Source organism: Onychomys torridus, chromosome 12, assembly GCF_903995425.1.
Source record: "Onychomys torridus chromosome 12, mOncTor1.1, whole genome shotgun sequence".
In the NCBI taxonomy this organism is placed as follows: Eukaryota; Metazoa; Chordata; class Mammalia; order Rodentia; family Cricetidae; genus Onychomys; species Onychomys torridus.
In genome coordinates this window covers 70,973,391-71,000,716 of record NC_050454.1, presented here as the reverse complement: position 1 = coordinate 71,000,716, position 27,326 = coordinate 70,973,391, and the positions used below count along the sequence as shown (strand labels likewise).

General features: G+C 50.8%; 1 protein-coding gene across 9 annotated transcripts in view; it reads right to left on the bottom strand.

The window, feature by feature from the left end:
* The window catches only part of Dop1b (DOP1 leucine zipper like protein B), a 106,779-nt gene that overhangs the window by 52,512 nt on the left and 26,941 nt on the right, over window positions 1-27,326 (bottom strand). For all 9 annotated transcript variants that reach the window (XM_036203373.1, XM_036203374.1, XM_036203375.1 and 6 more), the window contains exons 6-19: window positions 21,985-22,174; window positions 20,382-20,480; window positions 19,596-19,719; window positions 17,956-18,065; window positions 17,319-17,433; window positions 13,069-13,189; window positions 11,221-11,340; window positions 8,028-8,130; window positions 7,201-7,392; window positions 5,118-5,790; window positions 3,658-3,929; window positions 3,134-3,286; window positions 1,984-2,084; window positions 1,229-1,419 (exon numbers count right to left, since the gene is read on the bottom strand). In XM_036203373.1, the coding sequence (XP_036059266.1) occupies window positions 1,229-1,419; window positions 1,984-2,084; window positions 3,134-3,286; window positions 3,658-3,929; window positions 5,118-5,790; window positions 7,201-7,392; window positions 8,028-8,130; window positions 11,221-11,340; window positions 13,069-13,189; window positions 17,319-17,433; window positions 17,956-18,065; window positions 19,596-19,719; window positions 20,382-20,480; window positions 21,985-22,174 (2,564 nt within the window). The remainder of the gene's footprint in view (window positions 1-1,228; window positions 1,420-1,983; window positions 2,085-3,133; window positions 3,287-3,657; window positions 3,930-5,117; window positions 5,791-7,200; window positions 7,393-8,027; window positions 8,131-11,220; window positions 11,341-13,068; window positions 13,190-17,318; window positions 17,434-17,955; window positions 18,066-19,595; window positions 19,720-20,381; window positions 20,481-21,984; window positions 22,175-27,326) is intronic.

Genomic DNA, 27,326 nt, shown 5'->3' with positions numbered 1-27,326 from the left:
AGACTCACAAATATAAGATAGATAGGATATCTTCTTTAATGTTGTAACTGTAATTCTTGCTTGATAATTGTTTTGTTATTTGTAATTTTACTATGTAAAAGTTAAAACCTTCCTTTTTAAAAAAATAAAAAAAGAAAAGGGGAAGTGCTGTGGATATCACTCTGTATAAATAAAATGCTGTTTGGCCAGTGGCCAGGCAGGAAGTATAGGCGGGACAAGAGAGAAGAGAATTCTGGGAAGTGGAAGGCTGGGGAGGAGAGACACAGCCAGCCATCGCCATGACAGAAAAGACATAAGGTACCGGAAAGCCACGAGCCACGTGGCAAAGTATAGATTAATAGAAATGGGTTAATTTAAGATAGAAGAAGTAGATAACAAGAAGCCTGCCATGGCCATACAGTTTGTAAACAATATAAATTTCTGTGTGTTTACTTGGTTGGTTCTGAGCGTCTATGGTCCTGGCGGGTGAGAGAGATTTGTCCTGACTGTGGGCCAGGTTGGGGTGCAGACCTATAATACAGAGTGCCACCGGGCAACCTCACTTAACAATGGTGCTCACATCCAGGCACCATACCTCTGCTAAGCAAGTGGGGGAGGGGAATTAGCTTTTGCGATGCTGGCAAGGATGTTCTATCTGTACTAGAGACACATGTGGATTATTTTCTCCGGTGAAATAATCAAGAATCCCTGGACTTATTTAAAAAAGGGCTACTCACTTGACAAGTATGTATTGTGGCAGAAGGGAATGTGGTTTTTTAATTGTGTACGTACAACCACGAAATAGTTAAAACATCACATACCTCACGTCACCGTTTCTTTTGTAGTGAGAACATTTGGAATCTACTCCCACTGAGGTGAGAGCAGAGACAGCTGGCTGCCAGAGGCTGGGTGGGGAAGGCAAGGGGAAGTGCTGGGTATGAAGCATGTATGGGTATGAGGATATGAGGGTTGCTACTAAGAGTGAGTTTTTGTGTCCTGTTGCACAGCAAGGTGACCACAGCTAATAATAACATATTGCATATTTCAACTATTTCCTTTGAATAACAAAATACTGACTTTTCAGTGAAAACAGCAACAACCCACACCTCTAGTTCAGAGCGCCAGATCCCATGGTGCTTGCATTTTCAAAGTCCCCGTAAGTTTACAAGGTACAGTAGTCACACTGTTAGGCAGCGTAGACCTCAGCCTGCTGGCCTCCCTCCCCACGGGCACTCTGCAGGCTGCTCACCGGCTGAGTTCTCCTGCTTGAGGCAGTGGATGGAGGTCCTCTGGGTTTTGGGCTGGAGCAGCAGCAGGAGCATGGGTTCGAGGATGCGTGCCACATCTCCGAGGGAGAGTGCGCGCACCAGCCAGCCCTGGGCCGCAGCACTGATGGCACCGTCTGTGCAAGCCAGGCTATCCAGGACGACAAACAAGGACCTAGGGGTGGAGAGCCGCCACTGAGTCCCTGCTGCTGCCCCTGCGAGCCAGGCATCATCCTACACTGAGACCCTGTTGTTGACCACGGACACCCCGGAAGCTTCATCATGCTGGCCTAACAGACCAGGTGAGTGACGGGCTGTGTGCCTAGCTACATGCCGTGCTTTTAGAGACAGCGCGGGCACATGGCGAAAACACAGCAGAGTAGAATAATATACCGAAGGATGCGACATCCTAAGCATGTAGTTGATGCTGTAACAAGAAGTGGCTGCCTGAGGTCTAGACCATTGGCAGCCCCCAGGATGGCCTCTTACCAGGGCAAGCTGATTCTGAGGCAGGGTGGGTTCCTCATCCCCATCACATGAAAAACTTCAGAGTCTCACACTTCTGGGCTAAATGAAATCACAGGACTCTGGATGCCATGTCCTGTGCAGCATGGACTGAGGTCACAAGTGCGGGGTCAGAGCTCCAATGTGTGGTCTTGTCTCTCCCTCCCGAGCCCTGCACAAGCCTGGGGTCCCCACATGGCTGAGGACGGTCGATCACGATGGAGAACGGCCTCACCTGTCAAAGGAGCGGTTGTGGGATGTCACGCGGCTGCCCTGGATCTCCCGTGTCAGGTGCCAGATCACAGAAAATCGAAACAGAGCCTCCAGCCTTGTTCCCTTTTCAGGAAATAAATGGGAGGAACTTGGTCTCATGATTCTTAGCAGTCACTGTAAGGCTTTTATCTGTGTAGTTATTTGTGGTGCTTGGGGTGGAGCCCTGGAATACTCCAAGCAATTACTCTACCTAGCCTTCTTTCAACTTTTTTGTTTTGATTCTGACACAGGGTCTCACTTAGTTGTATAGGCTGGCCTTGAGCCTGGAATCCTCTTGCCCCAGCCTCCCCTGAAGGGATCACTGGCCTGTCACACCAGGCTCAGTGCCTTATTCTGGCCTCAAGAGGCACCAGAAAGACATAGAGTGCATACATATGTGCATGCAAGAAAAACATACACATATAAAATTAAGTATTTCTTTTTTAAGAATTATTTATTTATTATGGATACATTGCTCTGCCTGATGTATGCCTTTACACCAGAAGAGGGCGCCAGATCTCATTACAGGTGGTTGTGAGCCACCATGTGGGTGCTGGGAATTGAACTCAGGAACTCTGGAAGAGCAGTCAGCTCTTAACCTCTGAGCCATCTCTCCAGGCCCCAGCCAGTGCTTTTAACCACTGAGCCACCTCTCCAGCCCAAATAAATCTTTTAAAAAGAGATTTGGCATCACAGTGTCCAGAATCACACCCAAGTCCTATGGTCCAAGGAAAACACAGAACACAGTTCCTTTGTGTACCCTGGAAACATCAGGCCCATGGGCCTTTAAAAAACAAGACAATCAACTGGCAGATAATTCTCAGAAGTCCAGTAACTGTCTACGACTAAGCCTTACAAACAGCTCCAAAGCCTTCCAATCCCAGCTTCCAGGGAGTCGGGGCAAGCGTCCACAGTGAGTCTCAACATGAACACACTGCATTTTTCAAGACCCTAACAGGATTGCCTCCATCTGCTGGAATCTTCCAGCCCTGGGCTCCCAGATCACCTCTGCTCATCAGGACACCCGCTAGCCTGGAAGAGACGTCGCCAGGGTCTGCCCTGCGCACGTAAAGTGGGCGGACTCAGCAGCCGGTCGGCCATAGCCTAGAGGATGATAGAGGTGCAAGGCTCACCTTGTCAGGGTCCAGCAGGGCATGGCAGATGATGTCCTCACAGATGTTGGCCGTCGGAGCCAGGCAGTGCAGGCGGTAGAAGAGCTCAACGCAGGTGATGTGGTGTTCGCGGGTCTCCTTGTTCAGCTGATTCCAGAGCGCACGAGCCACCCTCTGCGGGGAAGGAGCCGGGGTGACTGGAGCTCAGGAACGCCTCTCCTCCTCGGGGGGAGCCTGGCCCTCGAGTGCAGGCTTCTATTTATAGCTGCTAAGTGAGACCCGTCGGCACCCACACCATGCCACCAAGGCACAGGACCAAGCAGAGACCCACCAGCAGCTGTCTGGGTGAAGGCTACACGCCGAGAGAGGCTTCTGCCCCGTAACTGCTAAGGGGCACAAACCGCCAGGGCTGCATCTGGAGACAGACCAGACACTCCAGGTCCCCCAACCCTCTGGTTGCCGCTGGACCTTCCCAGCCCTGGGGCCAGCCTGGTCCGAGGAAGAGGCCCACTGACCTACACACACATGTTCCCCGTGAGAAATACCTGATAGAAGTCTGTTTTCTCTGCAATGACCTTCAGGATCCCGGGAGCAATGGGAGGGACCGTCACCATCTGTAACTTGCCAAAAAATGGGTTGTTCCCAGAGGTTTTGTAGCGCTTCACCTTGTCTTCGATGACAAGCGCCAGGGACTGGGAGTGGTTGATCACTTCCAGCAGGGTGGCGATGGCTATGTTCTGGAGGGAACAGTCGCTCACGCAGCAGCAGATGGTCATCAGGGATTTCAGCCAGGACGGAAAGCTGCAGTCGCCGGCCCCTGGGAGGACAGCAGACAGGGATGAGAAGCAAGCGGGTGACAGTGGTTCCCGCTCAGGGGCCACAGGACCCACTCTGGACAGTGACAGGGGTCACCGGGACAGCAGTGCGCTCATCTGTAGGTGACCTACAGGGTGAGACTTACTTGAAAAGAAGGTCTTCCTAGAGACACTGGGGTGAAGAGGAGCCCCACCAGGGTGGGCCTCTGTTATGGTTTGCAACTGAACTGTCCCAAGAGGCTGGTGTTGGAACAGCTGATCCCCAGCTGGTGGCGCTGTTCTGGAACGTTTTGAAGCCTGCGTGTTGGAGGCAGGTCAGTAGGATGTGGCCTGTTAAGGCCTGCCAATGTCTCTATTGTCTTTCTCCCTGCTTCCTGATCAGCCAGGATGTAAGGGGTGGCCACCTCATGTCTCCATCACCCTAGGTCAGCTGTCCCAGCCGGCCCTTCCCTGTTACCAGAGACAAACTCCTGAAACCCTCAGCTAAAATGAACCTCTCTTCCTCAGGTTGCCTCCATCAGATAACGGCTCACAGCAGCAACAACAAGATTAACTAACAGGTCCCTCGTCACCGTGCCTGGCGCCCTCTCTAAGACAGGCTGAGGTGATGGAGCTATGCTCCAAGGATCACTTGCCACAGGGGCAGCCTGCAAGACACAAGGGTTTGCTCCCACCGCAGACAGATGGAGTACAGGTTTGCTGAGGACTTGCTCTGAGGCTTCTAGTCTCTAGAACTATGAGACAGGAAGTTTCTGCTGTTTAAGCTGCTCTGCTTTGTGATGGGCGGCTACGTCTCTAACAACACTGGGTACCTTGCATGAGTGAGATCTCCCAGTGGCCAGACAGGTTTACAGACAAAGCCCAGAGAACCTGCTCGCCAAGTGAGGCCACAGGAGTCATACACGAAGCCAGCAAGCTACCACTGGTGCAGCTAGTTAGGAACAAGAAAGGAAAGAGTGTGGCTGGTACAACCCCCCCTAGCCAAAGGCTGGGTGTCCAACGTGCTTTGATCCCAAGTTTTCAGACTTGGGGGTGTTTGCCGAGTGTCCTGAGTGATCTTCCCTAATCTGAACTGACCATAAATCGCGTGTCAGTGGGAGGCTGTCCCTGCCCCCTTCTTGGTGGACATCAGGCCTCTATCACAGGATTCCCAACTGGCCGGCCCTGCCCTGGGAGGGTGGCTCTCTCACCTGGCGTCTGGAAGAGCATGTCACACAGCTGCTCAGTCTCCTCCTCAGACAGGTAGACGGGGAAGGTGGCGCAGTCCAGCAGCAGGTGGCAGGCGGCAGCGAAGGCCTCTCTGCAGTCCTCCTTAGGACCCACCAACTCCATGACCACCTGGTCAATGTCCCACTCTGTTTTTCGACATGGGCTGCTGGGCACAGATGATGGCGACTCTGAACTTTTTGTCTTAAAGGGAGACCCACGCGCCGTGAACAAGTCCGAAAGCATTTGTTTAAACTGGGGCACAGTGATGGGTTTGGGCTCCCAGGAGCCCTTCCTGCCAGAGTGGCTGACGCTCTGTGTCTGGCCCTTGTTGCTCTTCCCTGGGGGCTCCTCGGGTTTGCTTTCCTCTCCAGACACTGCCAGGGATGCTGCAAAGATGTTCTTGCTGGCGAAGTTGGCGATGAGCTCCTGGATGCAAAGGAACGTCCTCTGCATGCTCCCGTCCTTCTTCCAAATGTCGTCTCTGTCAGCAGACACCCGAGGCACCCTTAGGTGCTCAGAGAGTTCTGGCGATGAGGCGCTGAGCCCGATTCCACTGTCTTCAGATTTCAGTGGGGGGAAGGAAGCCTCCTCATCACCTGCAACTACAACCTTTGTTTCCAAAATGATGTCACTGTTTTCTCCTTTTACTGGACTCTGTGAAACATAAAGAAAGTCTGTATCCCATCCCTTACAGCTCTTCCGCTGCGTTTAAACCTGGATGATGGCGGTAACCACAGCAGCTAGGTTTCCAGACCTGAAGTTGTTTCTCTAGATTCTTGCCTTCCCTGCCCTACAGACACCTCCCCCCGCCCCCAGTAATGGCCAGCAGGAAGGACACTTAGGACCACCTGTCATTCTTTAACTGACCACTCACTGGTCACTTCTAGCAATGGTCAGCTGGGCTGAAATCAGGAGCTTTCTAATCTTCCCAGCCACGTTCCAGTGAAAACTAAGAAAGGGATGTCACCCTGCCACATGGGCCTGAGCTCTCCTCAGAGGCCCAGCATGCAGTCCACCTGTCAGTCTACAGCATTACCAATTCATCCGAGAACTCTCACCCCTAAAGAACAATCTGCCTCAGTTTCCCCCTGAGCCCTAAACCTGTAACTGTTCAGCTGGTTTGGCAACACTTCTCACAATTTCAAAGGAGCAATCATGCCTTTCAGTCACAGCCCACTGACTAAACTGTATCCTTCAGAGACACAGGCACCCACCTACACACTGTGTGAGGATGCTGTCTGCAAAGCTTCTCAACAGTGAAAACCAAGGGAAGCTAGACAGTGGATCATGGGTACAGTTACTGGACAAATCCACATCACAGAGGGCCATGCAGAAATTATCACGCACACAAGGGTGCTCCCATGGTACAGTCTGAGAGAAAACAGACAAAGTGACCACACAGAGTGGGTTATGATGAACTGTGCCCCCAGACAGGTGCTCAAGCCCTAAACTCCAGAGCCTGGAGTGGTGTCTTATTCAGGGAGAAGGTCTTAGCAGATCATAAGTGGGAGGCATCTGAGTAGCCTAAATCCAAACAGGCTGTTGTCTTGATAAAAAGGGGGAATTTAGGCACAGACTGTACACAGAACGCCATGTGCATGTGGATGCAAAGAAGGGGTGGGGTGGAGGTGGTAAGATTCTGACAAGCCTGAAGTACCACAGATGGCCAGCAAGCCCAGCAGAAGCTTGCAAAGGGGTCTGGAGCAGCTTCTTTTATTTATGCTGGGAGAAAACAACCCGGAGCTCCAAACTGAGAAAACTGATTTCTGTTATTTAAGCCACACTGCCAACTCAGGGCGTACTCTATCTGCATTTTAAGTGAGTCACATCACATGCAGACAAACTCGCAGTGAGAGGGCTGCCTGTGGTTATTAGCACTGTCTAGCCATTCATGGTGGCTATGGGGCATGGGAGGGGGTGAAATGAAGGAGATCAGCTACTCTAAACCTTACAAGTGTCCTGAACACAGTGGCTACACATTTCCCTGTACATATTGTTTTCCAAACCATTGTTTACCTCCCACTACTCAGAGCACCACAAGCGCCCAGTCCCTGGGGCACATACCGAGTTCCCACTGGTGGGCTCCATGTCTAGGTAGGAGGGAGGCATCTGGACTTTGCTCAGCACCTTGAAACATGTCTTCAAGGCGTGTGTGAGCTCAGCTGAGCTCAGGGCGTCCACCTCCTCAGCAAGAGGCTGCAGCAGGCAGCCAAGCAACTGTGGGAGGTACTGAGTCTGCACCTCTGAGTAGAGTTCCTGCAACACAGAAGGGCCAGTCACTCCCCACCTCTGGCCATGCCAGGGGAGCAAGAGCCTCAGACAGCACCTTAGACCATTTAGATTTGAGAGTCAGCATCACATCAGCCCCAAGGATGTCATCCTCTCCTTTCCGCTGGCACCACCTTCTCTTGGATAAAGTACTAACTAACACTGTCTGCCACATGCATCATACGTGTTCACTGTCACCTTGAAAACTGTCCATCATCTGGTCTCCATACTTTGGCTTAGCCCATTACCAGGCCCAGAATTTACAATCCCTTTAACTAAAACAGTAAAAATGAGCCGGGCGGTGCACACCTTTAGTCCCTGAACTCTGGAGGCAGAGGCAGGCAGGTCTCTGTGAGTTCGAGGCCAGCCTGTTCTACAAAGTGAGTTCCGTGACAGCCAAGGCTGTTACACAGAGAAACCCTGTCTCAAAAAACAAAAACAAACAAACAAAAAACCAACAATAGCTGGGTTTTTGCCATAGCTCAGCGGCAAGCATGTGCTTGGGAGGCAGGAGGCCCTGGGATTGGTCCTACCATGAGAAAGGAAGGTAAGATTATAGGGGCTACACTCTGACAAGCCAGTAGAAACAGCAGAGTGTGTAGGAGAGCATCGAGTGTACCTACCAAGGGAATCACATCCAGCAGGAACACGAGGAGGGTGCAGAGCTCTGAGACACTGGGAGGAGGGCCGACGGCTTCTCCAACAGCCACAGTCTGCTTCGCTGGTCTACGTCAACACAGGACAGGAGGTTAGTCCTCTCCCACAGTCCCTGCAAACACCTTCTCTTGCTGGTTTACCAAGACGGTCTCTCTGGGTAGCTCTGGCTGCTCTAGAACTCACTCTGTAGACCAGGCTGGCCTTGAACTCAGAGATCCACCTGCCCCTGCCTCCTAAGTGCTGGGATTTAAAAGCCTTTTGTTTTTGAAACAAGACCTCACTAGAGTAGCCCTGACTAGCTTCAACGTCATTGGAATTACAGGTATGTGCCAGCATGACCAGCTCAATTTCAAACACCTTATGGTGTCCAGCAATTATTCTGTTTCAAACACAGTGGAAGACAGCTTCTGGGGGTGTCACACCTCAGTTTTGGTGACAGATTGCCTAATGTGGAGAAGTACTGGTGAGTGTCCTGCTTGAGTGCCTCTGGAACAAATTCTTCTGACTTAATTTTCATCTGTTCAGGTGTGGACTCATCATCCAACAGATACACAGTGATGTCACTATGTATGGCTGCAAGTCCCTAGTGCCAAACCAAAGACAGGTTTCCAGGGGAACTGGCCTATGTTACACAACACGGGCCGGGCCAGGGGCTGTTTTTTACTGTTGGTTTGTTTTTTCTGTTTGTGTTTGAAACAAGGTCTCACTACACAACCCTGCTGACCTGGAACTTGGTATGTAGACCAGGCTGGCCTCGAACTCACAGAAATCCTCCAGCTTCTACCCCCTTAGCACTGGGGTCAAGGGTGTACGCTATCACACCCAGCTTATGTTTTCCTTTTTGAGGTCCCTGAGAGACCCTCACGAGATGTCTTCTGGAGACTGCAGCCCCACTGACTAACCCATGCCAGGTGCTCATCCCCAGAATCAGCGTTCGTGTCTAAACAAGCAATGGTCAAGCAATTGGTAGTCTGGATAAGACAGGCTCTCATGGTCTCGGGCACTGGAGCACTCGGTCCCCAGTTGGTGGCGCTGTTTGGGGAGGTTTAGGAGCTGCCGCCCAGCTGGGGAGAACATCCTGCAGGTGGGTCTTCACTCTACTCCCTGTTTGAGTTCTACGTGTGAGCACTCAGTTTTCCGGTGCTGCCAGCATGGCTGCCACGCCTCCTGGCCAGGATGCTTTCTCACCCTCTGGAGCTACGACCCGAAATAAACTCTCCCATAGCTGCTTTTGGTCATGGTGTTTTATATCACAACAACAGAAAGTTAACTAATTCTTGAGGACCTGAGTTTGAGTCCCCAGAACCCAGGTAAAACCCAGATGTAGCAAGGTATACATATAGTCCAATGTCCCCACAGGGAGAAGGGAGGTGGAGACAGGAGGATTTTACAGACACTCATGGGCCACACAAACACCTGGTCCTCATGCACACAAATAAACACACCATACTGATAATATAACTAACCCAGGCCAGTGTTACAGCCTGTGATGCCAAATACTTAGGAGGCAGCAGCAGGAGGGCAGCAAGTTCAAGGCGAGCCTGGGCAAGTCATTGAGACTGTCTCAAAAACTACAGCAAGCAACAAAACAGGAGGCGCACACCCTTAACCCCAGCACTCAGAAAGGCAGAGCCAGGGGGATTTCTGTGAGTTCAAGGCCAGCCTGGGCTACATTGTCCATTCCAGTCACAGCTACATAGTGAGACCCTGTTCCAAAACAAACAAAACAAGGACAGGCATGTGTGGTGATATTTTATTTGTGCTCTAACAAATAAAGCTTGCCTGGGGATCAAAGGAAAAAGCCAGCCACTATATTAAACATAGAGGACAGACAGTGGTGGCACACACCCTATATCCTATCACTCAGGAGACAGAGATCCAGACATCTCTGTGAGTTCACGGCCACACTGGGAACAGAGCCAGGCGTGGTGGCACATGCCTTTAATCCCAACACTAGTTAATCACGGAGGTCTGGAGGTCTGTACAGACAGACAGGAAGTGGGGGAGCTGGGCAGAAAGAGGAAGTCATGTAGCTGGGCAGAGAGAAGCAGTAAGACGGCAGGGCACAGAAAGGTATACAGGTGTGAGTATGCAGGAAGTGGCTCTCTCCAGGGCTGAGGATTTCCCATTGGTAAGACTTGTAGCTGTGGCTTGCTCTACCCCTCTCTCAGCTTCCACCCCAATATCTGGCTCCAGGTTTTTTATTAATAAGACCATTTAGCAATTCGTGGTACAGGAATGTGGTTTAGTGGCAGAGTGGCTTTGAGGTACATTTGTTTAACACGCACAACCCTTGAATCTGATCCCGACACTGAAAAGAAAGAAGAAAACAGTCAAGCTGCCGCAGCCTACTCTATCCTCCATGTCACCGCTGCTGCTGACTGGGGCCAGTGACAGTCAACTCAGGACGGTTTCAGGGAGGCAGAGGAGCAGAGGAGCCGCTGAGAAGTCAGGCATGGCTGGCATCGGATTCTGGCGGCTACTGATCTGCTGTGTGGGACAAGACCCTTTACATCAAGACCCTTTACGTCTCTGGGTTCTAGCTATCTCACAGATCCACGGCATGAAAACAAAATGCCTGCTTCTCAAATGGCTGCCCAAAGAATTCACCTCAGGCTTTGTAGCCACAGGACATGCATGGCCAAAGTTTACATGGGAAGTTTCCTTCACAGTTCCAGGCCCCTATAGGATGGGGTGGGAGTTGTGAGCCCACGAAGTATTCAGTGCTGGATTAACAGTGGCACAAAGCTCATCATAGTAGCTTAAACCACGAACACTGAACCATTTCATGGTAATTTCCCTAAGCACTTAAGAAGACTGGAGAGTCTAAGTTCAGCACCAGACCCCTGCACCTACGCCAGGGGAGGCAGACGGGGCTTGCAGGAGAAACTGCATTGACGTATGCAAGAGAACACTGGCAGGGGGCTTTCTAAAGTTAGAATTTAGTGAATAATAAAGTGGCCCAGGGTCCCGAAACACAGACACAGTCTCCGTCCTATCAGAGTCCTACATGACAACCAGCCTGTGTCCACTGGCCTCTGAAGCTCAGGAGAGACCACTGAGAGTCACTCCGGGTGAGACTGTGGCCCTCCACACAGCCCCAGAGCCGGCCACCTGCTCCCCTGCCCACACATCATCCTCATCAGCACACTCACTCACCTAAAGCACTCCTCGAAACACCGCGCCATGTAGTCCCACAGGAAGTCTGTGCTGAGCGAGGAGACCAGCAGATTGACTGTCTTCACAATCTCGGAGGCGTGTCTGTTTTCTTTGATTGTGCTGTAAAAGAGAGAAGGCGACTAATCACACCGGTGGAGGATCCGAATTACAGAAGGTGGTGCTGAAGAAGCCTCTGACAACCGGATCAAGACACAAAGGCTGCTGTCTCAATTACAGGAAAGGATTTCCACAACGCCTCCCTCAATAATAGCTTTTCCAACGGTTTTCACCTCTCCTTTGACAGTTTCATACATACATACAATGCACCATGGTCAAGCCTACCCCAACTCCTACCTCCAGCCCCGAACTTGTCCCCTCTCACCTTCTTTTCCTAAACAACCCACTGAGTCAATTATCAGTGCCTGCGTGAGCATGGGCAAGCTGCCAGCAGCCACACCCCTGAAGAAAAGGACTCCCTGCTAAACAGTGTTCTTACTGATGGATCTCTTAGACACGGACGTAAGGGTTATTGTGGAAAGAGCATGGTGTTGAGCACTGGTACCCAGCCCCACCCTCACCCCACCCAACTGTAGGTTCAGCAGAGAGATTTGGCTACAGTTTTACCTATTTACTTACTATGATGCTGGATGTCAAACCCAGGACCTTGGACATACTAGACAGGTGTTCTACACCAAGCTACACACCCAGCTCATCGCTAACAGTTTTAAATGTGTGCAGGTCAGTAAAGCCCTCGAGGGAACACTACAGAAATCCTTACATAGGATTAGCTCAGTGGTAAAGCGCTTGCCTGGCAAGCGCAAGGCCCTGGGTTTGGTCCTCAGCTCTGAAAAAAAAAAAAAATCCTTACATAAGTATACAAAGATACATGACCAGCTAAAAACATGGAAAACATTGAAACCACCTGAAAGGTGATGTTAGTCAGTAAGGGACTGGTCTTTCCATCAGGATTCACTTAATGACAAGTTCCTGAAGAGGAAGCTCAGGTAATCACATTCCAGAGAAAAACAGTGAGAGCCGGTCACAGCTGTACCTAACGACACCATGCAGCTCCAGCTATGGGCTGGGCTGGGGTGATGTGTTTAAGCATGCAGGAAGGAGGTCTGAAAAGAAGTGGAGACCTTTTTCCTCGAAGGTGGTAGGATTATGGAGAATAATATTTTTGTTGTTTTTTGATAGCTTCAAACATCATGGTATTCCAAATAAACATCTATTGCTTTCATATTTTTAAAAAAATCCTCTTATTTTTTGAGAGAGGAAAAAACCACCACAACAGAGTCCTAAGGACATTTACAACAAACCAGAAAAATATAAGAATTAAATTTAGTATACATAGGCAAAAAGCAAGTGCTTAACAGTGACGTGTAAAGAGTTGGCTTTATTTATTTATGCAAAGACAAGGGCTCAAGTGGTCCAGGCTGGCTCTAAACTATGTAGCCAAGGATGACCTTGAACTGATGATTCAATAGCATCTCGACCCTGTCCTCAGTGTCAAGCCTTGGCCTCTCCTCCACCTCCACCTCTGAGGACTGTGATGCTCATTTCTGAACTCCCTCCCTCCCATTCCAGTTCCCTTCTCCCTGGGCCTCACCACCTGTGCACTACAGATCCAGTTGCCTTTGCTCAATGACGTTCAAGCGTGATCAGAAATACCCCTTATTGCAGGCTAGGAGGGGACCAGACAAAGCTCTCCCCACATTCCCAAGGAGGAGCTGACCATGGGGCTCTGACCTGTGGCCTGCCTTCCACCCCTCAGCACTTGATGATTCATACTGAAGAACAGAGGAGGACCATGGAGGAGGAGATATCGAAGCGAGACTGTGCTCATACCTTATTAGCAGATTCCCACTCTGAGTGTAGCTAAGTTTAAGGTCAGAGCCAAGGACATCATGGCAATAAGCATAAAAGGCTCTGATGACTTCCAGAAACAAATTCTCAACCACTTGAGGTCCTGAAATCAATAGAAACCAGTGTTAGAAAAGAACTAATAATATAGTTAAACGTTTGTTTGTTTTGAGACATGGCCCAGGCTAACCTCGAACTCTCCACTTAGCCAAAGATTACTGTGAACTTCTGGTCTTGCTGTCTCTACCTCCTGAGTGCTAGGAAAAACCTGCTTTTGCACCATGCCCAGTGTAGTTGGAGGCTGGATGCTGTCTCCTGATGCTGGCCAGGCACTCTACCAACTGAGCTACACGCCCAACCCTTAACCATCAAATTTTAAACTAATAGTACCAAGACACACATAAAACACATGGAGTAACTCCACACATGTAGATTTTTTAAGATGTATAGGTGGGGCTGGAGAGATGGCTTAGAGGTTAAGAGCACCGACTGCTCTTCCAGAGGTCTTGAGTTCAATTCCCAGCACCCACATGGTGGCTCACAACCATCTGTAATGAGATATGGCGCCCTCTTCTATATACATAGTAAATAAATAAATCTTTAAAGAAAAGATGTAAAGGTATAGGAAAACAGCTGGACTACACAGCACACTAGGTCACACACTGTTGCATCTGGGCACAGACTGACGCCTTCCCACAGCCACACAAGCAGGGACTGTGCTGCCGTCGCTGACTAGACAAGGTGACAGGTCACAGCAGGCTCCAGCAGGTTGTCCAAGCCAGCTTCCCCTGGGTGGAGGCGGTTGAACACCACGTGTTCCAAACCTGTGGACTGCTTGGCCAAACGCCACTCCGTAGAAATACCACAGGAGACAACTTCCCTGCCTTCCACTCTTGCAATCAAGAGCAAGAGGACCCAACATGTGTCCTGAAAAGCTGGACGAGAGCCACGGAACTGCACCACCCCGTGTCAGCGCCGAGTCCTGGCCCACGGGGTCATGTGGAGGGGCGAGTTTTCAAAGCGACTGGTCCTGGGCATATCCGGAGGGATGAAAGCACACCCACTCAGTGAGGGGAAACTCTGCCTTTTTGGAGTGCATATGGCGACAGTACACTTTTCTTATGTACAGTTGTTTTTCAGCGCTATGACCAAACCTGTGGCCTCACGGAGCAAATGTTCTAACACTGAGCTACACTCTGAGCCCCGAATTAATCTTTGATGCTTTTCACAGACTCACAATGTGCCTCTGAGAGAACTTTTTTTTATAATTTATTTTTATTTTATGTGCATTGATATTCTGCCTACATGTATGCTTGTGTGAGGGTGTCGGATCCCCTGGATCTGGAGTTACAGACAGCTGTGAGCTGCCACGGAGGTGCTGGGAATTGAACCTGGGTCCTGAGAGAGCAGCCAGTGCTCCCCACTGCTGAGCAGTCTCTCCAGCCCATAATAGAACTATTTTTGTAAGCTTCGTGTGTGTTTTATCTGCTGGAGGGGCCAAAGGCTGCCTCCCACAGGCAGTTTCACAGCCTCTCTCATGGAGAAGACACAGCTAGAGCCCACCTGTTAAAAGAGCGCAGGACCGAGTGACCGCCTTGTGCTGTTGCTGTTTCTATATAACCGACTCTTATCGACCTACACGTACGTCCTCAGACAACCACGTCGGCAGAAGAGCAAACTCAACAACTGGTCAGCATGAAAGTGAACACTCACTCTCTTCTAAGGCTAAGTCCTATTTCTCCTTTGAATGTCTCCCTGAGTCACACAGCAAGCACCCAACACGCTGATACCACTCGATCCACTTCTTAGGCTAAAACACGACTTTTCTGAGATGGAGTTTACTTCCAGCTACAGAGAAATCTTATGAGCCATTGCTGGTGGCTGGAGGCGGGAGGGAGGACAAGAGAATCTGAAAGCACAGGTACTTTAGGAACAAAGGCTCACACTGTGGGCTGGTTAAAGCCAATGGGGATTGTGAGGCTCAGCAAAGATCCTATTTGTAAGATAGCAAGCATCTCCGGGCAGCTGTGTTCAGCACACGAGGCCAGCGGTGCTTCCTGAAAGGGAGGCTCGGGCGCTGGGTGACCTCGGGGAAATGAATCACCTTCGGACTCTCCTTTTGTAAAGTGGGTATCACAAGAGGTCCTACCTCACACATGAGGCATGCAAGTCACCCGAACAAATAACTGATGAGAAAAAAAACGTAGGCAGGACCTGTCCAGACGGCTCAGTGGGGAGCCCTCTGCTACCAAGCCTAGCGAGCCGAGTTTGACTCTGAGGACCCACATGGTAGAGAGCTGACTCCTCAAAGTTGTCCTCTGACCTTAACATGTACACTGTGTCATGCACAAGAACACGAGAGAGTACACATGCATGCACAGTACATAACACATGTACTCGTTTTTTTAGAAAACTGCAGTGTGGTCGTGTGCCTATAATCCCAGGACTTTGGAGGCAGAGGCAGGAGATGACAGATTCAGGGCCACCTGGTTACATACCAAGTTCTAGTCCAGCCTGGAGGGTACAGCCAGACGGTCTCAAAAACCTCAAAGCACAAAGAAGACCAGCGTCCCAGTAGCTGGGGTGTCCTTTCCATCCAGCTGCCTGGAGCTCACATCCCGGCTACACAGCAGACACTTCCCACACTATCCCGGCCACACAGCAGACACTTCCCACACTATCCCGGCCACACAGCAGACACTTCTTCCCACACTATCCCGGCCACACAGCAGACACTTCTCACACTATCCCGGCCACACAGCAGACACTTCCCACACTATCCCGGCCACACAGCAGACACTTCTTCCCACACTATCCCGGCCACACAGCAGACACTTCTTCCCACACTATCCCGGCCACACAGCAGACACTTCTTCCCACACTATCCTGGCCACACAGCAGACACTTCTTCTTACACCATCCAGGCCACACAGCAGACACTTCTTCCCACACTATCCCGGCCACACAGCAGACACTTCTTCCCACACTATCCCGGCCACACAGCAGACACTTCTTCTTACACTATCCCGGCCACACAGCAGACACCACTTCTTACACCATCCAGGCCACACAGCAGACACTCAGAGCCGAACTCTGAACTGAGGACTGGAGGGCCTCATGACCTAAGAATGAATGTCCTTGGCTTTGTTCTGGCCAGAAGGCGCACATACCCTGGCCTCTTAGTACCCTTGAGCTTGCAATGCAGTACGGGGTGGGGGAGGGGAGTCTCCATCCTGTTATAGGGCTCAGGTGACTAGACATCAGATCTGATATGAAGGGCTAACAGAGGGAGAGGTAACTTTCCTCAACAGATTCTTGGGGATCACAGTATGTATGCAAGAGGGGCCAGGGGTCACAGTGTGTGTGCAAGAGGGGTCAGTGTGTGTGCAAGAGGGGTCAGGGGCTACAGTGTGTGTGCAAGAGGGGTCAGGGGCTACAGTGTGTGTGCAAGAGGGGTCAGGGGCTACAGTGTGTTTGTGAGAGGGGTCAGGGGTCATAGTGAGTTTGTGAGAGGGGTCAGGGGTCATAGTGTGTGTGTAAGAGGGTTCAGGGGTTACAGTATGTAAGAGGGGTCAGAGGTCACAGTGTGTAAGGGGTGTCAGGGGTCACAGTGTGTAAGAGGAGTCAGGGGTCATAGTGTAAGAGGGGCCAGGGGTCATAGTATGTGTAAAAGAGGGGTCAAGGGTCACAGTGTGAGTAAGAAGGGTCAGGGGTCAGTGTGTGCATAAGAGGGGTCAGAGTTCACAGTGTGTGCATAAGAGGGGTCAGGGTCACAGTATGTAAGGGGGATAAGGGGTCACAGTGTGTAAGAGGGGTCAGAGTGTGTAAGCTGGGTCAGGGACCACAGTGTGTGTGTGTGTGTGTGTGTGTGTGTGTGTGTGTGTGTGTGTGTAAGAGGGCCCTCTAAACACAGAGTCTAACTCAACCTTTTCCATTTTATGCTGAAATGTTCTCATTTCACAGAGCAGCAGCTTGCTCATGGTCACAGGAGTATGGGGTCCCTTACGGGTTATAAACCAAGGCTCTTTAGTAGTTATGACAATGGAGTGAACGGATTCGCTCTGCAGGACCCACACACACCCACAGCAGGAGCCTGAATGACTTCATCTACTGTGCAAAGCAGAACACCAAACCATATGCTTTCAAGACTCTACTATGCTGACCACATCTGTGTTTAAACTCCCCAAAACATGTGATCTACATCTGTCCAGCGGCAGTGGCTTTTCCCACACTACCTATTTCTGGCTTGTCCAGCAGACTGACGAGGATGCGGAAAGGCTTCAGGTAGGCATGCTGGCGCTCTTCTAGGTCAGCGTCTGAGAACTTCTGATGTAGTATCTCAGCAAGAGCCTGTGTTGGTTCACAAAGGCACACATTAGGATACAGTGTGTGGGAGGGTACAGCATTAGTGGCTCTCTTAATTGCTGGACACTGAGGGAGAAAGAGGTCCAGCCCCAGCCCGTAACACACGCAAGTCAGTCCTTCAAGGGCCATACTTGGTGCCCACTTGGAGGTCTCACAAAGAAATGCATTGAAGAACTACGATAAGGAGCTGGGGCCAGTGTCAGTGGGTGGAGTGCCTGCCTAGCATGCGTGCCGTCCTGGGTTCAATCTCTGGCACCAAATAAACCAGACCCAATGGCGTACACCTGTAATCACAGCACGCAGGAGACAGAGGCAGGAGGATTAGAAGTTCACGGTCATCCTAGGCTACACAGTGAGTTTGAGGCCAATCTGGGAAACATGAGATTTTGGCTTACAACAAACAAACACCCAAAACAAAACACAAAAACAGAAAGAAAGAAAGAAAAAAGACTGTAATGAGAAATGTCCTGATTGTGGTCAAATTTCCATTTTCAGAAATGTTCTTACCTCAACTAAAAGATCCTTGGAGTATTTATCAAAAAAATATGAGGACTGGTCTCCGTAAGAATTTGAAATGACAGATTCCGGCACAGTGGTATTTCCTTTAATGTCAGAACCTATGAAGAATAAACACAGGCTGTAAAAGGCTTTGTGTTCCACAGGGGTGCCGCATTGTGCAAACTCCTCATGCCACAGTATTTTAATGGATACAACTCTTTCAACAGAAAAGCAAAGGCAGGTCTAGTCCCTTTTCCCTGCTCCACGGAGGTACACGTACGAGGCAAGTGTCCTACAACTGAGCCCCATATCCTCTGACAGTGATGTCCTGGTTAAGATCAGGCAGGGAGAATTCATCCCCGTGGGCATCAGTCAGTTTGTGCCAATCAATCACTATCCCTCTTCTGCAGTAGGTTATAAGGACTGGAACAAAGATCATTTCACCTCACAGTTTGTCCAGCACTACTTGACGTCAAGGCAGACTGCCTGACCCACTGTCTGCACGCCCTTATTTGGGGCTCTGGATTAGTTAGTGGGATCTTCAGGGCAAAGAAGAACAATCTCATGGTATAAGCAAAACCCTGAGGTCCCAGGTCACAGCTAAGCAAGGCCTTGTTACATAGAATGCCATGTTCTTTCTTTTATTGGTTTTTCAAGACAGAGTTTCTCTGTGAGGCCCTGGATGTCCTGGAATTCATTCTGTAGACCAGACTAGCCTCAAATAAGAGATCCACCTGCCTCTGCCTCCTGAGTGCTGGGATTAAAGGCGTGCACCACCACTGCCTGGCTAGGGGCTGGAGACCTGCTTTGATGGGTAAGAGACATCCGGCTCTTGCTCAGACCTGAGTTAAGCTCCCCGAACCCATATTAGGAGGCTCGTGACAGCCTGTACCTCCAGCTCCAGGGAATTTGGTAGCTTCCTCTGGCCCCTGCAGGCCCTGCACACTAACATGCACAAATACCCTACACACACACACACACACACACACACACACACACACACACACACTTTTTTTTTTAAATCTAAATTTTCCAAAGTGAGCTGGAGGTATATGAAGCCCTGGATTTTTGGTCCCCAGAACTATATACACTGGTCTTGGAGGTGTAAGCCTGTAATCCCAGCACTGTAATCTGTACAGAGCACACACAACAGGCTCCTGCCGCCTCCGCCTCCTTTCTTTTTCTGTACTGAAGAACTGGACCTGGGCTTGTACATGCCAGGGAAGCCCCTCCTATTAGGCTACAGCCCTTTCCTAGCTTAACTTGGTTTTGAGATAGGGTCTTGCTATGTCTCGGCCTGGGCTTAAACTCTTACTGTCCTGCCTCAGCCCCCTTGTCCTTTGGTTAATACAAATGTCCCATCACATCTGGGTTTATAACAAGTTTCTCATGAACTATCATTTAGCTATAGATTTTTGGTCCTTCTAGCTCTTAAAATGGAACTCAGCTGGAATTTTAAAACCCCACTTACTTCTCTTTTGAAAAAAAGTTGCAGATAATCACAGTTCCTCTAGGAAGCCGGCCTCAACTGAGCAAGGCTGTGTTAGGCATGGCTGCCTTTCCACAGCTCATGATTCAGAAACATCACTCCAGGAACCACTTATTCCACAAACCAGCGCTGAGGCGCACACTCACACACTGCTCAGTACCTAGTAACCAGGCGTAGAGTCTTCTATTGAGAGACATGTCCCTTCTCAGTAGGGTCTGGGTGGCAGCAGAGAGAATGTGTACAACATCGCGTCTGAGCAGGGGGATGGCTCTCTCCTCAGGGTCCTAGGAGAAGGAGGAAGAAAGCATTACCTTAAGGGAATGCTGAGGAGGCTTCTGCCTTTTGACATGTTCCACCCCCAGAAGACAGCTGTCCAGAGGCTGGCTGTCCCCACGAAGCCCACCAAAGACTCCAGTCCATCGCTGCTTGCTTGGCAGCCAGTTCCTAGAACTGAGAGTCTATCATGGAGAGACTAAGATGCGGAAGCTAAGGAAACGTCACCAGAGTCACAAGGTCCTTCCCAGTAATATGTAAGCAGCATAACTAACTGCTGGGGAGAGGAGACTCTGCCGTGAAGGCTGGGAGTCTCACAGGGGGATCCAGAGGATTTTCTCTGAGTCTCAGCGCGGCCAGGGGAGGCCCTTCCATGATGATAATGCAGCTGCCTCTGAGTCACCAAACAAAGCCATTGTTTCACCAAGCTGGGTCTAGGGGGCATCATTCTCTGGTCTGTCGTTGGTGCCCTGTCTGGCATAAAGAGCCATCTGTTCACCTCTTCCCAGGACAAGTCACACAAGGCCCACAGAATGAAGAAGGGCATCCATGGGCTGAGGTGAGTGGAGACTGCCAAGTGGCTGATCTCCGTGACTGAAGTCCTGTGGATGCAAACACCTGCCCTTTGCCTTGGAAGTAACAGGAAGTGTCCAGGAGGGCAGACATGACTCACCAGACAGGTATAAAATGGGAAGAAAAACAGGATGATTTCCAGGTTATTTCTTTGTACAAGAACATTAGCGTCTAGCAGTGATGCACACAGTGATTTCACCTGGAAAAAGAACAACAACAACAACAATAACAACAACAACAACAACTCTTCGTGCTGTTCTGCAGAGACCCAGTGCCTCTGCCGGCTGCTCTTGTGAGGCCACCAAATTAGGTAACCTCTGCTGGGAGTCTTGACGTGACATTAGTCCACACAGGAGGTCGGCGGTAGGGGCAGGGCTGCACACTCTGGGGACTATGAGGCTGCATGAGGTGAAGAAGACCCACAGCTGTAGACCTACCTCACCTGAGAGCTGCGGGGAACTGACTGTACACCCAGTTCGAGATCTTAAATTCTGGGATCCCACACAGGATCCAACAGGGTCCTCACATAAAACGAAAGGAAGACAGAATCCAGTGGATCCCAAGTCAAGGCAGCACCTACTCAGTGTCCTCTCTGAATACAGACAGGGGTGCAGAGGCACCGATGCTGAGAGCCATGAGCCTTGTGGGAAGCTATGAGGTTATGAGGCGTGGGGGCCGAGAGTCTGAGGAGAGAGCAGGAGAGCGGTCAGCGGGGAGCAGACGAGGAAGCTCCTGAATTGGGACTGTGTAAGCCACATATCACAGCAGCACAAGACAGGTGTAAAGCCTGTCTTTACACGAGCAATCCCTGGGCAACTGACGAAGACTGGGCGAAAGTGGGCGGAGGTAGTCAGTGGGAAAACTGTCGGCCCAGGGGGCTCAGGCAGCAGAGACAGGGCCGTGGAAAAGGAGAGAACAAGCAGGCCACACCCATGGGGCAGGAAAGAGGGGGACACACATATGCAGGGACCTCCTACATCTCAGTCAAGCATGCGGGGGTGGGGGGTAGGGGGGTGGGGGGCAGTTCTATCGTGTAATCCCCAGAAAGAACTATGGGAAAGTTCTACCACTCCTCTGCAGACAGGAATTCCTGCTAGCACAGACTTTGTAACCATTGATTTAATCTGGAAACATTAAGTTCAAAGTGCTGGTTCCGGACTAGGTGGTGACAGACAGCATGCCATCAAGCACAGGGTCACAGGTGGGGAACGATAAAGGTCTGCGTGTTCCCGTACCCATCTCATGAGCAGGGTTGGGGTTACCAGGGAAGGTGGGCTCCCCTGAAGAGCTTGGAGAAGAAGGAAGCTGGGGAACCTGACATTTAGGTGTGAGGGCAGCCTAGGAGGACCAGGGCACAAAGAACAGGGCTGGAGTCACCAGGACACCAGAGCAGGGGAGGAAACAAGACCAGAGAGGGGCACAGCAGACTCCTGGCAGCGCGGCTTCAGGCACCTGTGAGCACAGCCACGGGTCACCGAGGAGCTACGCTGCCAGGCCAGGAGAGCAGGCTCAGTGGGTCAAGGGAGTGCGCTGCTGTCCCACAGGACAGGACCCACATGCTCCCAGGGCTTCAGCGTCTTCTTCGGGCCTCTGTAGGTGCCCATCCATCCTAATACCACCCCCCTCTCTCTCACCACTCACAAATAAGAATTCTCCCTGATGGAAAAGCCATGCCCACATCTCCGGGGGAGCCAGGCACCTACCGCGAGCTGGTAATCAGTACCCAGCATGTACTTCTGCTCCTTGCCAGGTGAGTCCCTGCTGATGTGGCTCACCACAAACAACGAGGCAGGGAGGCGGATGGAAGGGCTTGTCAGGACGCTGCCCCACAGGGCGGTATAGAACACCTCCCGGCCCACCACCAGAGACAGTCTCAGGAGCAGGGCATCGGTTCTGTTGGGGAAAGACAACACGGTTACAGGGTTTCCCCACGTTCTGCACTGTGGAAGGGCCAGGGAACCCCATCTTCCTGTCACTCCAGACTGTGTCATCTCTGAGCTGGCACACGTCCCGCCCACCTGCTGTCATGTGCCACACTGATGTGGCACACAGGCCACCTCTCGGTTCTGGGGGTGGAATTCCGGTTGCTGGGCTTGGTGACAAGCACCTTTAACCACTGAACCATTGTCCCCTTTACTACATTTTTATTTACGTCTGTATGTCTACGTGTATGTATGTGCATGTGTTTGCAGGTGCCTGTGGAGGCCAGAGGAGGGTACTGGATGCTCTGGAGATGGAGTTAAAGGAGGCTGTAAGCCACCCAGCATAGAAGGTGGGAACCAAACTCCAGGCCTCTTAAGGCAGCAAGTGCTCTTAACTGATGAGCCATCCCTCCAGCCCCACACATTTAATTAATGCATTCATGTGTGTTTTGCGTGTGTAGTGTGTATACCTGTGTGCAGTATGTATGTGGCATGTGCTTGTGTGCTTGCATGCATGAGCAACAGGCACGGACAGTTTGGAGGACAATCCGGAAAAGCTGACCTCTTCTCCCACCATGTGGGTCCTGGATATCAGACTCTGGACACCAGGCTCGGTAGCAGCCACTCTAACTGCTGGACCATCTGCCAGCCCCCTTTATTTTTAGACAGGGTGTCTCTGGTATCCCAGCTGGCCTCCCGCCTCAGCCTCCTGAGTGCTGGGAATCACAGGTGACAGTCTCCAGGCTTGCCACGCCTCTTCACTTCATCTTCCCGTGACGCAGAGTCAGCAGCCCATGACGAGTGTCACCATCAGTGGGTCAGGGCCTGTTTCCATGGGTGCTAAGGCGAGGCTCTGTTCTGTGGTGCTGGCACTGAAAGCCGTATGTGGGCTGGTGACAGGCCTGCCAGTGACCCAGCAGAGAGGGTTCACCCCCTGGTTGACTCATCACCTGCAAGGACTCCGTTTCTCATGTTTCCTACCTGCAGAGCATTGGGAGGAAAGAAGGCCAGGAGCCGCTCAGTGTAAAGAGCAGCTCAGCCCTTCCGTGTTCAAATCCTGGCTATGGGGCCTGGGACAGGACTGACCTCAGCACGAACCCACACTCAGCCAGGAGAGAGAGCCAAGAGTCTCTGCCTCGGGAAGATGGTGCAAGAGCGGACTGGGAGTGTGTGTGTAAAATCAGCACAGGGCAACAGTGGGTATGCGGGCTACACTGCTGGACAGTAACCCTAGTTCCCCAGGTCCTTCATGGTCTCCAGTGCCAGGTGAGGAACACTACACACCAATCACCTTCATGAAGCTTGCTTTTTGATTTTAAAAGCAAATAAACAAAAGGAAAGGGAAAAATACTTCCTGCAAATATATACTACAGTTATATATTAAAACTGACTTTGTTCTTAAAAATGAGTCTGGGAGATTAATACAGAGACTCACAACTGGTCAAAGGGTAGGGAATAAAGGGCTGCAGTGTGTTGTGCTCCTAACAGAGCACCTGGGTCACCCTCTTCCCCTGAGGCTCAGGGCTGGGGAGACCAGGAGCCAGGGCCCGGAGGAGTGCTGGGGCACAGTGTCTGCTGGACGTGACGTGGCCGGCGAACTCACAAACTCACCACACCTGTGGCCACTTACACAAGACCAGCCAAGATTGGGTCCCTCAACAGTCCATCAAGAGAAGGCAGGGGCTGGCGAGGCCCCACCCCTCCCTGAGGAGGTCACTTTTCCTAGGTTGAGGATGCTCTTTGGGAAGCCCTGTTCACATTCAGTGGGTCACACACAGCAAAGACATGAAAGTAGGAGCCTTGCTGGGGAGAGCATGATGGGCTTGGGGCCTGAGAAGGTCAGGGGGCATGAGGAGGAAATTCGTTATAGAAATTTATGAAACTGCCAAAGAATAAAAAGTTAATGGAAGTTTTAAACGCTCCTAAACCTTACTGCCTCATAAAATATCTTAGGAGAACAGGTCTGAGGAGGTGAAAGTCAAGCCGGGGGGGGGGGGGGGTGGGGGAGGGGTGGGGTGGGTTAGGCAAAGTACACAGGAGGGTTTTGTGGCTGAAGGTATTGATTGGTCCTCTATTAAAAGCTGAGCAAACACACAGAGCTTGGCTTTGCTCAGTTCTGGGCCGCTCAGTTCACACTGGGCGGAAGCACTGCTCAGAGGCTGCATTATGTGGTAAACTGGACAGATGAGTCAGTGTGTGCCCTGCTGGGCAGCCTCTGGGCCGGGCAGATGAGATGCTCCTATGTGAGGAAGAGACTCCTCACCCAGGAATTACTTCAGGAACTCCCTGCCCTCGACCCACTGTGAGCACTAGAACATACATGCACATGCTCTTTTGTTCAGAACAGACCACCCCGGAGTGTAAGCCACAGTATGAGCTGCCAGCCGCTTGCACAGCCCCCCAAGGAAGGCTCCACCATCAAAGCCAGGAGACTCTCTACTGATCCAAGACTCAGGACGCTGGCTGGTTTTCTGTACTGAAGAAATGCAACTGTATATCTCGTCACACTGTTCTCATTTCAAAAGAAAGGCCAGGACTGGTTGGCAGCTTTGGGAGGCAGAGCCAGGCGGATCTCTGTGAGTTTGAGGCCAGCCTGGTCTACAGAGTGAGTTCCAGGACAGCCAGGGCCACATAACAGAGAAACCCTGTCTCAAAAGAAAAAAAAAAAAAAAAAAAGAAAACAAAACAAGGGGCTGGAGAGATGGCTCAGAGGTTAAGAGCACTGACTGCTCTTTCAGCGGTCCCTGGTTCAATTCCCAGCAACCACATGGCGGCTCACAACTGTCTGTAACTCCAGTTCTAGGGGACCGGACATCCTCACACAGACATTTATGCAGGCAAAATACCAATGCACATTAAAACAACAACAACAAACACAAATAAAAAAAGGTCACAAAGAGTAACTCTGACATAACTATACTCTGGAAAAGCAAAATGACTAGGTGAAAAACTAGGAACTATCATGATAGAATGACTCCAATTGCCTCTGTGATTAGGATCTAAAAATCAGTGTGCAGTTTAGGATACAGAACCCTAAACTTTCTTCAAAGCCAACTGACAGCAACCATCACCATCATAACCCCTCAAGCCCACGGCATCTCCATTCTTCCTCATTCTCCGACTGCTGCTGCCCTCTCCTTCCTCCAGATACAAGCTCCATCATGTGACACCGACCTTCACAGAGTCTGAAGGAAGTGCACAGCCTGCCTAGGGTGGTACCACAGCCCCAAGCACCTCACAACCTCCGCTCTGCCACTATGTGCCCAATGGACAGACAGGAGGCTTGGTGTCGCTGGACCACATAGCTTGGTGTGGCCCTTTGAAACTGAACAAGCAACACAAATAAATATGCACGGATATCATCAGGTATTCAAATCAGCATTTCTCACAACCCTGCAATCCCAGCTATGGGACATGGAGGCCAGGGAGAGGCTCCCAGGAGCCTTGGGATTTAAGACCCACGGGGGAAACATAACAAAACCCACTCTCGAAAGCCAAAACAGATAAAGCAGAGTGTCTTAACCTAACACTACTGACTTGGGGCTGGCACTTTGTCCCAGGAGAGCTTGTGAACCTAGGATGCCCGTGGCACTGTAAGCCTCTGACAGCTACACACCAGCAGCCAACCCTCCCCCAACCTCCCACCAGAAAGTTCCAGGTCCTGCCGAGCAGAGCAGCATCACTCTGCAGATGAAGAGCCACTCACTGATTGTGCTGTTGTTGAGATAGGGTCTCACTATGTACTTGGGGCTTTCTTCAATCTCAGGGTGATCCTCCTGCCTCTGCCTCCTGAACGATGGGATTAAGTGTATGTACCCAAGAGCCACTGATGTAACTGGCCATTTCTAGTTAAGCTGTGTCTCCTTTTCTTTCCTTTCTTCTTTCCTTCCCTGTGGATTTCTGAGGCAGGGCCCAAGCTGATCTGGAAGATGCTATGCATCCTGGCTGGTTCGGCCTCGGCCCCTCTGGGGCTGGGACCCCAGTGTATGTCACTACACCTGCTCTAGCTTTCACTTTCTCACAGCCCCCAAGGCATTCCCTCTCTTCTCCTTGAAAGGAGTCTGGTGAGGATTCCCCGTTTTAATCTCATTTTCTTAGTGCAGCAGAGCACAGGCGTGTTTACCTTCAAAGGGCTCCGGGACAGGAATAGGTAATAAATATGCTGGCCTCCAAAGGTCAGAAAGCCAGAACAGTGACACTGTCACACATGGGCCAAGAGTCCCGTTAGTTAGCGTGCACTGAGAAGTGCAAACAGGGGAAGTTTCCACCTACATGAAAGCTTCATCCTCACAGCTGGGCCCAGCCCAGCCCTTCCCAATATCTCCCAACATTGACACTGTGACCCTGGTCCCTCCTCTTCCTGTCTATGCATGAGAATTATGTGCTAGGGTATTTCGCTCTATTCCTAAGGGCTCAGGAGTCCATCTCTTTCTCAGATTAAAACAGAAACAGCAGAAAACCATCTTCTACTGCCAGGCTCACTCACTGTGCCTGTAACACACTCAGGGATCACATAAACCTTGACCAGCATCTGCCTTGGAGGCTGGTCACCACATCTGGGCATGGGAGCCAGGCTTGGTTTCCAGTGACAGCTAAATCTACTCAGTGATCCATGTGGCTACCCAGCTCTTGGTTCAATGTCAAGAAATCACAACGTTGGGGGAAAATACCAATATTAAACAACACTATCAACTGTTCAAACAAAGCCTCATTCCTCAACCAAAAGAGCAAACAGAACTCCAACTTCAATGTGTTTCTAATGTGAGTAACAGATTTGAAAAACCTTTGGGGAACTAAGTAATGTGTCCACCTGTTAGAGAATGTAAAAACTCAAATATGCATACACAAACACACACAGACACTCATAGGCATGCACGCACGCACGCATGCACATACCTGTTGTCAGAACATGAACACACCAGAACTTGCAGGAAGTCAGGTGATGCCCGCCCTGCTACCTCCAGAGTCACCATGACTACCGAGTCCATACATTCCCAGGGCTCACCATGTGTGCTAGCCACCACATGTGGCAAGGAGACAGATTCTTCCTCCAGAGGTGTGATTATAATGGTGGGCTCTCCACAGGGGAAATCAGGCCTGAGCTGTGAAAGCCTCAGGCAGTC